The 17098-nt window shown below is 38.4% G+C and overlaps 1 protein-coding gene across 8 annotated transcripts in view; it reads right to left on the bottom strand.

The window, feature by feature from the left end:
- VAMP4 (vesicle associated membrane protein 4) overlaps window positions 1-10212 on the bottom strand; it is a 28065-nt gene extending 17853 nt beyond the window's left edge. For 2 of the 8 annotated variants that reach the window (XR_004313879.1, XM_032463742.1), the window contains exons 1-3: window positions 9806-9998; window positions 6876-6998; window positions 1924-1970 (exon numbers count right to left, since the gene is read on the bottom strand). Coding sequence is in view for 7 of the 8 variants with exons in the window: in XM_032463742.1 (XP_032319633.1) it covers window positions 1924-1970; window positions 6876-6941 (113 nt within the window). In the remaining variant the exon portion in view is untranslated. Of the gene's footprint in view, window positions 1-1923; window positions 1971-6875; window positions 6999-7129; window positions 8153-9067; window positions 9305-9610; window positions 9739-9805; window positions 10011-10058 lie in introns of those variants that run through there. The other 6 variants (XM_032463737.1, XM_032463738.1, XM_032463740.1 and 3 more) reach the window with 6 other exon arrangements.
- Window positions 10213-17098: the final 6886 nt, after the last annotated feature.

Below are 17098 nucleotides of genomic sequence, written 5' to 3'. Positions count from 1 at the left end.
AACATTTCTCACATTATTATTTCTCCATTAAAGTTGAGAGTTGTATCATTTAAACTAACCCATTTATAATTTTCTGGAAATGAAAACTTTAGGATATTTTAAGTAATTGTCATTCTTCTTATGATAGAGAATAAGATTTAAACCACAAAACACAAAAAAGAATAGGTTCTGTACCAATTAAAGACCACCTCCCCATTTCACCCTCCTCCCAGTCCCTGGCAACCTCCATTTGACTTTGTGTCTCTATGAAGTTGACTACTCTAGGTACCTCATCTAGGAAGAATCACATAAAATTTATTCTTATGTGGCTAGCTTCTTTCACTTAGTATAATGTCTTCAAGGTTCACCCATGTTGTAGCATGTGTCAGAATTTCCCTTCTTTTTAAGACTGAGTACTATTCCATTGTCTGTATATACCATATTTTGTCCATTCGTCTGTTGATGGACACTTGGGTTGCTTTCACCTTTTGGCTACTGTGAATAATCCTACTATAAACATGGGTGTTGATTAATTTTTTAAAATTATTTCAGAAATTTTATTTGCTTTGTCTCCCTTTCAAACACAGACAGAACCGCAGTGTGTGGGAGCTGCATCTTGAACGAGTATGCTGGTTTTGTCCTCAGGCCCTTTGGAAGACATACAGCATTATTTAATTAATCTTTTCATTTTTATAACTGTATCTTTTGAAGATCAAAGTTTTGATTTTGATGAAATCAATTTATTAAATTTTTTATCCTCCAAAAATAAATAAATAAACCAATTACTTGCCCCCCTCAAAAAAAATTTTAAAATAAACAAATAAAATGTATCAGTCAATGGTTTTAAAAAAAGAAATAAAAAGAAACAAACTATTGATACGAGACAGAATGGATGAATGTCAAAATGTAGAACACATATCTGACACAGAACTTGTGAATATATAAAAAACTTTCACAACTTGGTAAGAACAAATTTAGAATGGGCAAAAAATTTTAATATGTACTTCATCAAAGATATGAGGATGGCAAATATGCACAAAAAAGATGTTCAGCATAATTTATAATTAGGGAAATACAAATTAAAACCATACTGAGATACCACTACACACCTACAAGAATGGCTAAAATGATACGTAATGCTGATGAGGATTTGGAACAACTAGAACTCCCATACAATGCTGGTGCAAATAAATGGTACACCACTTTGGAAAAGAGCTGTAAACATACACCAGCCATTCTACTCCTAAGTGTTTACTCAAGACAAATGAAAGCAAATGTCCACATAAAACCTATACACAAATGTTTATAGCAACTTTATTCATAATAGCTAAAAACTAGAAACACCCCAAATATCCATCAAATAGTGAATGGATGAATGAAGTGCAGTATGTTCATACAATGGACTACTACTCAGAAATAAAAAGGGGAGGCAGGTATAGCTCAAGTGGTAGAGCACATGCTTAGCATGCACGAGGTCCTGGGTTCAATCCCTAGTACCTCCTCCAAAAATAAATAAATAAACCTAATTACTTTCCCCCTCCTTGACAAAAAATTAAAAATAAGCAAGTAAAATGTATCATTCAATAGTTTGAAAAAAAGAAATAAAATGGAACAAACTATTGATACATGAGACAGCATGGATGAATGTAAAAATAATTATGCAGAGTGAAGGAAGCCAGTGAGAAAAGCAGCCACTTCCAAGAAAGTTCCAGAAAATATGGGCTATAGTGATAGAAAGTAGGTCAGTGGTTGCCTGGGGACTAGGAGAATGACAGATACCAAGGGGTATGAGGAAACTTTTGAGGTGCCGGCCATGTTCATTACTTTATCTTGGTGATGACTTCACAGGTATATAGTGCATATGTCAAAACTCATATTGCACACTTTGTATGTATTTTATTGTATGTCAGTTAACACCTCAATAAAGCTGTAAAAATAACTTACAGAAAAAAGTCCTCTTCTTCATCTGAATCATCTTCTAAAAGATTTCTCTGTCAAAAAAAGAAAAAGACTTGAGTTTTCAGATTCAGAGGGGCTTACAAACTTCCAGCGGGGAGTAATGAAACAAGTTCTATCCTGGCTAAAATGTCTTAACTCCAAACTTCCAGACAGAGGGGAGAGTAACTACATGTGCTGCATTGGAAACTAAGAGATATGGAACCACATTTGCAGACTTTCTAAGAAAATAATAATACCAGAATCTTCTGATTGACCACAGGTAGAGAGGTCACCAAGGCTGGCATGGGAGTAAGGAATGCAGGCTCTCAGGAAGGAGCAAGTCCCTTCTCCTCCCTCCTGGCTTCCAGTCTCTATTGGCAGAACCTAAGAGGGAGCCAGCAGGCGAAGAAGAAAAATTGTAGCTGCAGAGTCCACCTCCAGCATCAGAGAGAAGAGTACAGAAGGTAGGTTTGGAGCTGGGAGACAAGGGCTTAATAACTGGCACCATCCACCTTCTAGCACCTCAGTCCACAAGGAGCCCTCTACACATATTTGAACTTCCAAACAAAAAGAACCTTATACTTTTACCTTATAAAATACAACTATTTTCCTTAAAATGAAGGTCTCACCCTCTCCCCAAAAAGGGGATATAAAGTTTCAAAAGGAGGCTAACGAAGAGCAAAAATCAGACCTTTTCAACATACAACAACTCAAAATAGTATACAACTTGTAGGCAGAATAATGGCTTCCCAAAGATATCCAGGTCCTAATCCCTAAAATCCTTGACTGTGTTTCCTTGCATGGTAGAAGACTTCACAGATATGATTAAATCAGGGATCTTGAAAAGATCGGTATGGATTGATCATGTGCATCAAACATAATCATAAGAATTCTTTGCATCCATCTTTTTTTGGGGGTGCAGGCAACTAGGTTTATTTATTTATTTTAGCGGAGGTACTGAGGATTGAACCCAGAATCTCATGCATGCTTAGCAAGCACTCTACCACTGAGCTATACCCTCCCCACAAGAGTTCTTTAAAAAGAGAGGCAGAAGTATGAGAAAGAGGTGAAAAAGATATATTAGCAAATTCTAACAAAAAGAATGTTAGAATTAGCAAAAGTAACATAAAGAGAAATTTTAAGACAAAAGCATTAAATATCAAATAAGATTTTACAATGACAAAATGTACAACCCACTAAAACTTAACAGCAGTGAATGTTTGTATATAACAATATAGCTTAAAAATATATAAAGCAAAGCTGCCGAAAATATACAAAACAAATACATTCAAAATCATAGGAAAGACTTAACATCTCCTTCAGAGATGGAGAAACCAAGAAGAGAAAAAATAAGTAACCTAGGTCTTTGTACTCAGCAAATGTCATTTTCAAGTATCAAAGAAATTAAAAAACCATAAAAGAATTTAGTAAATTCCCCAAACTAGAAATTACACAGGTATATTCTCTGGGCATAAGGCAATGGAAGTTAAAACAAATAAAAGAAAATTTTAAAACACTCTTCTAACAGCATGTTAAAATGTAAATGAAAATTTAACAGACTATTTAGAATCAATGACACTGGAACATTACAAAACAAAATCTGTAGAGTATGGTCACAACAGTACTTAAAGGAAAATGTGACCTTAAATGCATTTATTTATGAAATCACAAGAGTGAAAATATGCAAAATAAATATTTAACTCTTAAGATGGGTAAGTTATTCCTAAGTCACATAACAACCCCAGAAGCTCTAAAGAAAAAGATTCATGAATTTGATTACATAAAAATTTAAAACATAAAGAATGTAAAACATCATATACAAGGTTAAATGGCAAGTAACAGACTGTAAAAAAATCTGCAACATACTCTCAGACCAAAAGTCTGATATCTCTGTTATGTAAAGAGCTATGACAAACCAGTAAGAAAGAGACACATTAGAGAAAAATCATCAAAAGACAGTAATACACAATCCCCAACAAAAAAAGAAATGGCCAATGACCACATGAAAAGATGTTCAAAGTCAACAATATTCAGGGAGACATATTAATTCCTTCAACAAATAATTCTTGAATGCTACTCTAAGTAATAAGTAACAATCATTACATTTATGATACAGTTTGCCTTAGAGGATGAGGATACTAAAGATAAAGTGTGTTTATTATAGTTATACAATGAGAAACACACATGAAAACCAGTGTCTTTATACCCATTCATTGAACAAACATGAGTCCTCAGGATACAATATCAAAAAAGGGTAATGGGACACAATGAGATACCACTTCACACCCATTAGGCAAATAATAACAAGTGTTGGTGAGGAGAAATGTGGAGAAATCAGAACCCTCATACACTGCCAGGCAGGGATGTAAAAGTTCTGCAGCCACTTTGGAAAACAGTTTGGCAATTCTTCAAAAGTTTGAACATAGAGTTACTATAATACCCAGCAATTCTACTCCTAGTTATTTACCCCAGAGAAATGAAAATATATGTTCACACAAAAACTTGAATGTGAATGTTCACAGCAGTGGTATTCATAATTGCCAAAAAGCGGAAACAACCCCAAATGTCCATCAATTGATGAATGGTATATCCATATAATGGAATATTATTCAGCAATAAAAATGAAGTACTGAAACATACTACAACATGGACGAACTCTGAAAGCATTATGCTAAGAAGCCATTTATAAAAGACAACATATTGTATGCTCCCATTTATATAAAATGTCCAGAGTAGACAAATGTATAGATTTATGGTTGCCCAGGGCTGAAGGGATAAGGAGAATGGGGATGATTGCTAAAAAGTACAGAGTTTCTTTTTGGAATGATAAAAAGTGTCCTATAATTGATTGTGATGGCTGCACAATTCCTTTATATATATATATTTACATATTTTTATGTGTGTGTGTGTGTGTGTGTGTGTATATATATATATATATATATTTTTTTTTTTTTTTTTTTTAATGGAGGTACTGGGGATTGAACCTGGGACCTTAAGCAGGTGAAGCATGTGCTCTACCACTGAGCTTTACCCACCTGGTCCCCCAGCTGCACAATTATGTACGAAATACTAAATACTAATATCCACTGAATTGTACACTTTAATGAGTGAATTGTAAGGCATGTGAATTATATCTCAATGAAGTCATTATTAATAAAAGTGTAATAGGAAGGAGGAACAAAACTTTTGGAAGTTTTTAAAAGTAATTTATAGATTATTAAAATCAATCTGTTATCAAATTTCATGATTTATGAAACATTCAAAAAAAAGAGGTCTGTAAACAGCCAATTTTGTTCAATTCTGGTATCCAGTATCCAATTTTTACCACAAATTGTGGAAGTATCCAACCAGCAATGTAAAAATTAAGTGCTCTACTAATGAACTTATCTGCAAAACAGAAACAGACTTGCAGACATAGTAAACAATCTTTCGGTTACCAGGGGAATGGGGGTGGGAAGGGATAGATCTGGGAGTCTGAGATTTGCAAATGATAACCACTATATATAAAAACAGATTAAAAAAACAAATTTCTTCTGTCTAGCACAGGGAACTATATTCAGTATCTTGTAATAACCTTAATGAAAAAGGTATGAAAATAAATATATGTATGTGTATGTATGACTCGGAAATTATGCTCTACACCTGAAGTTGACACATTGTAAATGACTACACTTCAATAAAAAAAAAAAAAGAAAAAAATTTAGAATGAAAAAAAAGATATCAAACAAATGATAAATCCAATCCATTTGGACAAGTTCAATAAATTTTGCCTTCCCCACCAAAAAAAAAGTGCGTGTCCCAGGTGTAGTCTCAGTAGAACTGATTGAGACCATGTATCTTATATTGTTGAGTATATACATAAAACTTATTTTTAAAAGTTTATCAGTGATTAGTCTCTTGGTGGATTCTATGCCCCTTCAAGCAAAACAAAAACAAAAACCGCAGAGTTAGAATAAAGGGATGACAAATGATTCCCGTATTATTTATAAATCATGTAATGCTGGACAGGGTGTATAACATGTGGTTCTGGGGTTGTGCAAAAAAGGAGAATATAAAACAAGGTCAAACAGACTATTTCTCTTTAAGGGCAGAGACTGCGCCCTCCAGTTTTTAGCAAGATGCCTTGCACATAGTAGGTAGTCAATAAATATTTGCTGCATGAATCAGCAAATGAAGGAATGGCAAGAAGACAGGGAGTGAGGTTGCTGGATGAAAAACAACAGCTCTAATTCCTTCCCTCAATAAATACTTATTGATTACTTATTCTAAAAGTAACCTATCTGCAATATTCATATCAGTGTTGTCTTCCAAAAATGCTGCATAATTTCTAGATTTATAGGGAAAGATTTCTACATAGAATGTTCTGGAATAAACTAGAAATTGAACATTATATAAAAGCTACTCTGGACTCTGAGGCAACTGCAGGACCAGAATCCTTTATCTGCAATTCCAAAGTCTACAAAATTCTGAAAACCAAGAGATTTTGTAAGTTTGGAGCCAATACCCATTGGACCTGAACTGATGTTAGCGAATTTATTTATATACTTTATATACTTAGACTAATCAGACATTTCACTGAGAAATATTAATATGTTTGGAGATGCTGCTCTAGACCTCAAAAGGCTGTTGTATAATGTGCACTTAACTATCTTTGTAAAATCTGAAAAATTCTGGGGAACACCAACCACATTTGGCTCCAGAGTTCTGAATAAGTTATTGTGTATTTGTACAAAATTCCCTTTGAAAGACTAGAAAGAAGCTGTGATTAAAATCTGGTCAATAATGGAAGTAGAATTCAGGTGAGTTCCCAATCTACGTAATACATACTTTTTAATGTTTACTATGAAGAAAACAAATAGGATTTACAAACATTAGATTTTTCTAGAACAAATTATTCACAAAAGAAAGAAAAGGTATTTTGAATCTCTCTTTTTTCAAGATTCGGATTCTGAACTTACCCTTTCACTTTTCACAGAACCAGTGACATCGTCATCATTTAGGTGGCGCTTGAACTTGGGAGGCATTTTTTTTTTAAATCAGGGAGTACTCTTCTACTTCCCAGTAGAATAAGTTTTCACCACCTTAAAGAGAAAATAAATTTCATTTCATCAGACTTGAGCCTGTGGGGTGTAAGCTAAAGCGCTTAAAACAGTGTACAAAGCCCTAATTAGGGTCCCCCTCCACTTCCCTGACTTCCACTGCTCCCTCTCACCTGCTCCACTCCAGTGATCCTGGCCTCCATGCTAGGGCTCAATATGTAAGAAAGAGTTAAAAACATGAGAAAACGGAGATAACTTTCTGAAGAGAACATGTGGAGGAAATTAGTGACATTTTTATAAAAGGAAAGAGCAGACTGTACAGGAGAGGAGGAAAAATAGGAGGCTGTCCCCTTGAGATTGAGAAATCAGCTGCTTTAAGATTTTAACGTGGAGTCAGCAGACAGCAGAACATTTCTAACTCTCTCACTTTTACTGAGTTGCTTAAACAATGATTCCGTTTCCTCATCTGTAAAATGGTGATTTCTAGGCTTCGGCATGGAGTTTGGATGGTCAAATCAGGTTACCACAAACATGCAAAAACATTCTGTAAACTATAATGTTCTGTTTTAAAGCACAGCCCTAGGTGCTCCAAGAAAAGGGGTAAGTTTGGTAAGTACTGGGTTAAACAAAGCCAAGTTTGGTTTAGTTTGGTTTTGCTACAGAAAATCTCACAGCTTTTTATATGCCAATATGCATTGTGATTTTCCAGGAAAATACCTGAATATGCAACATACTGAACATTTTTTTGAGAAAAAGCTGACATATGCAAACATGAGTTTTCAGTATGTTGGACTAGAAGATGGATGAAGAATGAGACTAGCTAAGATGTACTGAGTGGCTGGTTTACTGTGTGTTAGGCACTGTGCTCAGTGATTTACACACTATTTTCTCTTACTCTTTACATCACTCTTTTGAAGTAGGCACTAGGAAACTAAGAAAATTAAGGTTTAGTAAAGATAAGTAACTAACAGTGTTAGTCACTCTACTCATTGAAATAGCAGAAACATAGGCATAAATTAATCAATGGCTGTGCCTGATCAGTTTTAATATTTATCCAATTAGCTGTCTATCAGGTTACACAGTTCTGTTCTAGGAAGACCACTTCCCTGTAACAACCTAGTAGCCCTCTTTCTGTTTCCACAAGAAGAAACACCTCTAAGAACTTTAAGTATAATGAGACATTAGTTTGTTGGTTAATACTATATACTTAAAAAAAAAAAGCCAAGAGTCCAGTTTCATAAACCAAATAAAGTAAAATTTTAAGCTGACTTCCCATCAAAACAAATTGATACACTTTCCTTTGATTCAAAATGCTTTTCCAAAACAGAAGCTTAATCATTTGTAGCAAAAACGAAATACTTGCTACCTAAGTAACAGCTCTAGAGTTCTTCATTTCTGTCACATACATCTGGCAACTGACCCATTTTATTCCCCATACTTTGATTTCAGAATAATTCATTCATGCAGAAATGCTACAGAATGTATCAAAAAACAGATAACAAAGGAAGCAACCGAATAATTAAGGGCTTTTCTTTTAATTATACCCGTATTTTATTTATATTTTAAACTCCACAAACGGGCTGCCTCAACATCCAAAAGCAGATAACAGGCAGACTTACATAACATCTTTGTGAAACATACAGGAAAGCTACAAATTTAATACAAGTTTCATTACGAGCAAACCCAAACTCGGATCAGTAATCCAGGGATCAGCTTTATGAAGGCAAGAAATCGCTGTCTGACAAACATAAAAGCCATCAGCAAAGCAGCTGGCAGATTAATTAACTGCGCTTAATGAACAACAGGGCAACTGATATTTGTACCAAACAACTAGTAGAAATAAACCATGCTCAGATATTAAGATTTATAAATATTCTACCTAAGATACCCCCTCAAAAAATACATATGAATGCAGGTGTTTGTGTCTAGGTATATATATGTAAATATAAGAGCCTATATGATGTATTTCAACACTGGAGGGAGACCTCCAATACACTTAAGTGTCACATCTTTGCTTCTTATGCCATCATTATACGTTTACAATTTCTTGTATGTTTTGAAAAGATAGTACGTTCTGTATTCACTGGCTTTACACGTAATAAACTTCTAACCTGTTGTTTAGTAAATGTTGATTTCATTTTTGTTTTACGCAAACAACAAGCAAACCAAAACCCCTGGTATTTCATTTCACAAAAAGCTCGAATCCGAACAGAGGCTTTCCTTTTCCCAGCCTCCGTTCCCTTTCTGACTCCTCTTCCTCATTTCTCATCTCAGCAGTCTTGGCTGGTGCAGTTTCACGGAAATAAGTGACTTGGATGGACACAGGCTGGAGATGTTATTCCCAAAACCTGTCAAAGTGTAATGATTCACCTCACCTTCCGGTCATTATAAACGCAGCGGGGTTGGCGCTCTCTCTCCCAAGCCTTTGAATAATGAAACAAATCCATCCCCTCCAGCAAGCAGCTCCGTTCAACCCCCCACCCCATCTGTCGCACCAGGCCACGTCCCCCGACATCTGCTCCTCACTCCAGTCCTTTCTGCCCCAAGATACCCACTCAGGTTCCCGGCTGCCACCCACTCCTCTCCAATCTTCCCATCTCCCCAGAGCACCCTGCAATTTGCATTCTCTCCCTTAACCGCCCCCCACCACACACCCCAGCTCCGGTCGTCCCTCCTAGGGCACCTACGGCCCGACCCCAGCCTTTTCCCACTCGGGGCTCCCTCCCCGGCCCCTCGAGGCCGGTCCCCAGCTCGACGCGGACGTTGGGAGCGGCGGGGCAGGGGCGTCGTCCCGGTTTCCTTCCTCCGCACATCAGCCCCTCCCGTCGGGACCAGGCGGGCGCCCGTACCTGAGTCTCCCGGGGAGCTCCGGGCAGCTCTCGGGGGCGGGCAGCGCTGGGTGGGCGGGGGAAGGAGTGGGAAGCGGAGGAAGAAAGCGGGGTGGGCAACACAGTGGGCGCGGACACGGCGTCGGCCGCTCCGCTGCAGCTGCGCCCCCGCTCAGCGAGCCGATCGGCGCTCCGCGGCCTGGCGCCAGGCGGCGGGGGCGGGTCCAGGCCGCGGAGATCGTCGAGGGAGTCGATCCCACCCTTCGCTCTCTACCTAGAGGTCCCGGCGGACGCCAGGTTTGGGTCCAGATCCCCAGGATGTACTTGTGCTTTAAGGCAGAAACGGCAACCTCGGGTTCCTGAGGTCCTCGCCAAGACTGGGCGTTCGGGGGAGGTGGAGGAAGCTCTGAGAAGTCACCGAGGGCTGGGCGCTGAGGGCTAGTTCGTGACTGGGGTTGATGAGGCGTTAATAAGGTGGTGCTTTGTGCGCGGTCCATCCCCCGGGCTACGGAAGCCGAGCAGAAAAACGGGGATGGCTCGAAGCCCGAGGACCGGCTTCGGCTAGTCTAGAGCCTTTTCTGAAGAAAGGAGATTTGTGTGATCCCTTGTTTATAGCATCAGAGGTGGACCTGGAGAGAGACCTTCAGGGTACTCATTAAGTCTCCTTGTTTTGGACAGTAGGAATCTCTGGACCAAAGAGATTTACGTGACGTTGCACAGCTAGTTTGGACAGATTTGAGACGAGGTCTCAGTGTTCTTTCCCCTGTATGCTGTAGAGTTCTAACGTAAAATAACTGGGTCATACACCAGGCAGACACCGGAGCCTTCAGGTTTCAGGTGGGAAATCACTCTCGCGTGGCCATTACACTGTTCTCTTTTCTTCCTACCTCCCCTCCCCCGAAGTTAGTAGCATATTTAAGGCTGCAGTAGCTGGGCATAGTAATCCAAAGCAATTCCACTTTTTTTTTTTTTTTTTTTTGCTTTCTCCTTTTTGTCTTATTTATCCATCCCTCCCACACATGCCCCAGGTGGATTGTTTTATCGGGTCGTTCCCCCCCCCCCCCATCAATTTGCTTGCTACTCATCTTTCTTACTAAATATCTCTGGGCCCTTTGTGTAATACAGTTTAGTGCATATAAGCCAAACAAACGCTAATTAATTGAAAGATACCTTGGTGAGGGCAATGACTCTCAAGTTAATTATGTAGAGTTGAACCACCTGGAACGCTTTAGCAATGACTGATGCCCAGGCACTTGCTCTGACGTTCTGATTTAATTGGCCTGAGATGTTGAGAAGGAGTGAGCCATAGGTTGTCAACTGAAGCTTCTGAAAGCCTGGTATTAGACTGACACACTATCTGTCGGACCCAAGCTTACATGGACTGAAATGGTCTACCTAGAAGGCAAGCTACTTATAGTACGTTTCTCTGTGTAGGCATGTTAGTGGGATTACCCATCCATAGATGTCTCAGAAGGTATTTTTTTCCTTCTACAGGTGATTTTATATCTGCGTATCTGTTTGATATGGGTGCTTCCCAGCTTTGCTGTCTTAGCCAATTACAGGTTTAACCAGTTACAGCCTCAGCCCTTTTTACAGGACAACTTAAGGCAATATGATGGGTGCACTGTACCAGCATATCATTGCATAACTTGTGTGAATCAACCATTCTTTTGGGTTTTTTTAACCATAGTTCTTTAGTTCTGCCAAACATTTTGGTATGATTGCTTTAGAGAGGGGTAATGCAAATCTCACTCTTTAATCACCTGAACAAAGTCTCTCTATCCCCGACACTTCTGAAACCTTAGGACATGTCTTTTTACAGTTACTGTAGATCAGGTATGCCTGGCTGCAAAGGCCGGCTGAACAGGTGCATGGTCATTCAGGAAAATCAGGTTGGCCAGGGACCTGGAACAGGGCGAGCCTCAGGAGAGGCCAGGATATTAACCCCTCATCAGACACATGATTTGCAAATACTTACTTCCATCTCACAGGCTGCCTTTTCACTCTGTTTATTGTTTCCTTTGATGCATAGAAGCTTGATGTAGTCCCATCTTGTTGCCTGTGCTTTCGGTGTCGTATCCAAGAAGATATTGCCAAATCCAATGTCATGAATCCAATATCCTATGTTTCTTCCAGGAGCTTTATAGTTTTGGGTCTTACCTCAAAATGGATTAAAGACATAAATGGTATTTTTGTATATGGTGAGGATAGGGCCCAACTTTGTTCTTTTGTATGTAGCTATTCAGTTTTCCCAATGACAAGGAGATTGGTATTTTTGAGGCTAATGGAGCAGGCCAGTGTGTCTGGAGCTTGGTAAACAGGGAGAGTGGTAGAAGAGAACTTCGGAGATGTAGGCAGGGTCTGGGTCATGAAAGAAATTTATAGGACATGCGGAGTCTAGATTCCATTCTCATTGCATTGGGAAGCCACTGGAGAGTGACATGAACAGATCTATACTTTTAAATAATCATTGTTTTCCTCAAAAAGTTAAATATATTTGACACAACATTGTAAAGTGACTATAACTCAATACAAAATGTTTTAAAAAAAGTTAAACAGAATTATATGGCCCAGCAATTCCACTCCTCCATATACATTCTAGATAACCGAAAACACACATTCATACAAAAACTTGTACATGAACGTTCATAGCAACATTATTCATCATTGCCAAAATGTGTTAACAACACAACTGTTCACCTGTTGATGAATACATGCACCACATTTTGTTTATCCATATGATGAAATATTATTCAGGTAATACATGGAATGAAGTACTGTTACATGCTACAACATGGATGAACCTTGAAAACATTATGCTAAGTGGAAGAAGCCAGTCACAAAAGACCACATACTATATGATTCCTTTTTTTATGAAATCTCCAGAGTCAGAAATCTATAGAAACAGTAGATGAATGGTTGCAAGATGGTACGAGGAGGGAAAAATAGGACTACCTGCTAATAGGTAGGGGGTGTCTTCTGTGGGTGATAAAAAGATTCTGGAATTAGGTAGTAGTAATGGTTGCATAGCATTATGAATATACTAAAACCCACTGAAGTGTAATTTTTAATGGTCTTTTTTTTTAATAAAGGAAAGATTTATTTGATCTGAAGAGGAACCAGAGTATAAATTGTGAATTTTGTTATGTGAAGTGTATCTCAATTAAAAAATGCTTCATATTAAAAAAAAATCACTGTGGCTACTGTGTGGTAAATGGGCTGAAGTTGGGCAAGAGCAAAGGAGGCAAAGGAGGCAAAGGAGGGCACTAGGTAAAGGATCAGAAGGCTAGACGTTTGATCAAATTCACATACTGAGAAATGGATAGATCTTTCTGATTCCAAATCCCATATTCTTAACATCTGGACTACATAGTTTCCTATTAATAACAGGGATTTAAATTTAGCCCAGGGTCCCCTTTCCTGCCATCTCTCTCTAGAAATGTTCACACCATACTTCCTGAGGACATGTCTCTGCTGAGTTTTCAAACACTAGAATGGTTGCTTGGATGAAATTTCCACATACTAGGAAAAACATTTTCCTTCTTCGTATCAGAACAAATGAGCATAAAGGTACACTGTTCAAAGATGAGAGGGATTAAGAACAGTAAAACATTTGGCACCGTAATTTGAGATTCTTCTTAGGGGAAGACCTTTCTGCACCCTTATGGCAAGAAAAGTGTTTTAGCTTTAGAGAGGGATTGCATATTAGACTAAAGGGAATTTTGTTCTCCTGGATGTTTTGAAGTTCTCTGGATCTGAATGTTAAAAAAATACCTTAGGTGGAGCACTTAAGGGATTTTTATTTATTAAATACTGTTTTAAAATCCTTTTCTTTGGTGGTAGAAAATGTTATGGGCTGAGGACAGGGCATCCAATAAAATGGGATACATGAGTTGCTCAGGGTAGATGTGCTGAGTGCTGGAGTTTGATAAAAACAACTTGTTTTCCAAGGGTTTTTTTCTTCTGCAAAATAACTGAAATATAAAATAAAGTTATGGAGAAAACATTGTAATAGTTTAACCTTGTACTCTTTCCCATTATCCAGGCTGTAAAACACAAAGATGGGATCCAAATGGAGGGCTTCGTGAGCCCCCTCATGTAGGGGTCCGATGCACCAGGCACACACCCTTTGGCACCATTCCCTCATCTTCCCTGGCTTTCCAGTTATCAAAATGTTACTGCCTGCTGGCCCAGTATGCTATGCTCTCTGCTTTTCCCCCGCAAAAGTGGACATAAATGCTTTGCAGTCCATGCATTTCAGAAAACTGGTGCACTTACAGTCGGAAACTACTGAACAAAGAAAATCCTGGGAATCAAGTACAATGCCCAGAGGCAGGCATGGCTGAATTCACTCAGTGATGTACCACTTTTTCATTTATTTGTAATTAACTGGCGTTTTGCCTTAGTTGTGTGTGTGTGTGTGTGTGTGTGTGTGTGTGTGTGTGTGTGTGTGTGTATCTCCATCTCATTATTTCAAAGTAATATATGAGAAAATTCTTGGCAAATGGCAGGTTATACACGAACTAAAAAATACTATTATGATTATTCCAATCTTAAGAATCCAATGTCAGCTAAAGAATTACTTCTTAGGGAAACAATACCTTCAAAAAACATTGATGCCAGTTAATAAAATGTTACATTATCCTGGGATGTCATGTGTGCCTTCCATTGTTCCAAGACACAGGAGACTATTTATTTCTTAGTTTTTCAGATGTGGAAAACAAACTCATTTGCAAAGGAGACTTCCAGTATGAAACAGTTTCCAGCATTATATAGGCCACTCCCTGTTCACCAAGGAGAGGTTCCCTTTAAGCAGTTTTATATCCCACTCAAGCCTTTTCATGTCTTGGACAACCAACTCCAGTTGGATACCACGGACAGAATTTGAGACGGGTATGGGCCCTGGGATAGGCATGCCAGGTGGGGAGACTGGCTCTTAGCTCTGGCTCCAGGTTTTACAAGTGTGATGACCTCTGAAATCCTTGCAGCAACAGTTCTACAAATGATGCTCTATCTCCTTCCCTGTTTCTTTCTATAGATGATTTCCCCAGTCATCCAGAGTCCAATGTGGAGGCCATTTTGAGTCCCTCAATCTTTCATACCCTATACATCATCAGTCATCAGTGCTTCAGTTCTTGCTAAGAACATCTCTCATATTACCAGTCCTTTTCAATGGTAACAACCCTCGTTCTCCAATGGCAAGTTTAATCTACATGCTTGGAATAGAAGAACTCTATTCTTCTCAAAACCTGACCTTCTCCTCAGTTTCTAGCTTTATCTTCTGCTGCTCTCCCCCGACTATAACCCTCTGCCCAACCACACACTCCCTCTCACGTCTACGCACTGTCTTACTTTCCTGTGGCTACTGTAGCAAATTACCAAAAACTCAGCTCTGGAGGAGAATCCTTTTCCTTGACTTTTCCAGCTTCTAGAGGTACTTTCCTTGGCTCGCGCCCCCCACCCCCTCCATCATCAAAGCCAGCAATGCTGAGCCATTCCTCATGTGACCACCTCATTGCTTCTCCCTCTTCTGCCCTCCTCTTTCACTTTTAAGGACCCTCGTGATTACACTGGGCCCATATGGATAAACTGACTAATCTCCCTATTTTAATGTTAGCTGATTCAGCAACCTTAATTCCTCTTTGCCATGTAACCTAATGTACTCACAAATTCCGGGAATTAGGACATGGACATCTTTGTAAGTACATTATTCTGCCTACCACATGCTTTCTCCCATCCTCGACCCCCCAAATTTTCAGAAATGCTTTTAGTTATCTATTCCTCATTTTGCAATTACCTTAGCAACAGTCACTTAATTGAATATTGTTACTCAAAATCTTATTTTTCAACTAAGCAAGACTAACTGCAAATTATGTATTCAGAGGTCTGGATTTACATTTTCAGGGAAAAAACCCCACAATGTTGAATGGCTTTATCTAAGCTCAGTTTGCATTTTAAATCATACTTGTTTGAAAAGATATATGCACCCCAATGTTCACAGCAGCATTATTTACACCTGCCAAGATATGGAAGCAAGCTAAATGTCCATCAACAGATGAATGGACAAAAAAGATGTAGTGTATATATACAATGGAATCCTACTCAGCCATAAAAACGTGATATTTTGCCATTTGCAGCAATGTGGATGGACTTGGAGGGCATTATGCTAAGTGAAATAAGTCAGACAGAGAAAGGCAAATGTTGTATGATATTACTTACATATGGAGTCTAAAAAATACATCGGTGGGGAGCGTATAGCTCGGTGGTAGAGCGCATGCTTAGCATGTACGAGGTCCTGGGTTCAACCCCCAGGACCACCATTAAAAATAAATAAATAAATAAACCTAATTACCTCTTCTGCCCCTGCCAAAAATAAAAAATAGAAAAATTAAAAATATAATAAACTAGTATATATAACAAAGAAGCAGCAGACTCACAGATATAGAGGACAAACTAGTGGTTACCAGTGGGGAGAGGGGCACAATGGGTAAGGGATTAAGAGGTACAAACTATTAGATATAAAATAGGCTCCAAGGATATATTGTGGAACACAGGGATGATAGCCAATATTTCGTAATAACTCTAAAAATTGTGAATCACTATATTGTACACCTGTAACATATACTATTATACATCAACTATACTTCAATTAAAAAAAATCATACTGGTAACCACTCAGAGGATCGTAATAAAATACAAAGTATTTTAATATCTAATTGGCCTAAATTAACCAAGGACACTAATGATAACATACCTATTAATTGTATTTCACAGGCAAAACTTGAGAGAAATGTTGCAATTATGAGTATTCTAAAAGACAGACTCTAATATTATATATCTAAAGTATTTTTGCGTTAGTCATTCATACACTTTCAGGAAGCTTCCCCAGCAAGTTTTAGCTTAAAGTGCTCTGGTTGTTACTGCTTTCTTAGGCAGGCACAGGTGGAAATAGGTGAGTTACTTACCCTCTTGGTCTGAGACATAGTGCAAACAATAATTGTATTTTTAGGGCATCAAATAAGGGGTGGAGCTCGGGCTGCGCTGATTGAAATCACTCCTTATGACCTTTTCTAATATCATGTCCTTATCAGAAAGGACAGTAGAGAGAGAGGGAAAAGAAGGAGTTTCCTGAAGAGAACTGCAGAGGGTGAAAATTCTTGATTCTTACCTACGTCATCCTGATGCTACTGCAACAAGTTTAGGTGAGCAGTATTTAACAAAACAGTCAGATTATAGAATCTTCAAAAATATTTTTGTCCCTTCCTCAGAAAAGCCTTCTCAGTCACCCCCTAAATCAGAAGACGTCTCAAAGAT

The sequence above is a fragment of the Camelus ferus genome, chromosome 21, assembly GCF_009834535.1.
Source record: "Camelus ferus isolate YT-003-E chromosome 21, BCGSAC_Cfer_1.0, whole genome shotgun sequence".
NCBI lineage: Eukaryota > Metazoa > Chordata > Mammalia > Artiodactyla > Camelidae > Camelus > Camelus ferus.
The sequence above is the reverse complement of the archived record's forward strand: the minus strand, read 5'-3'. Positions and strand labels throughout refer to the sequence as shown.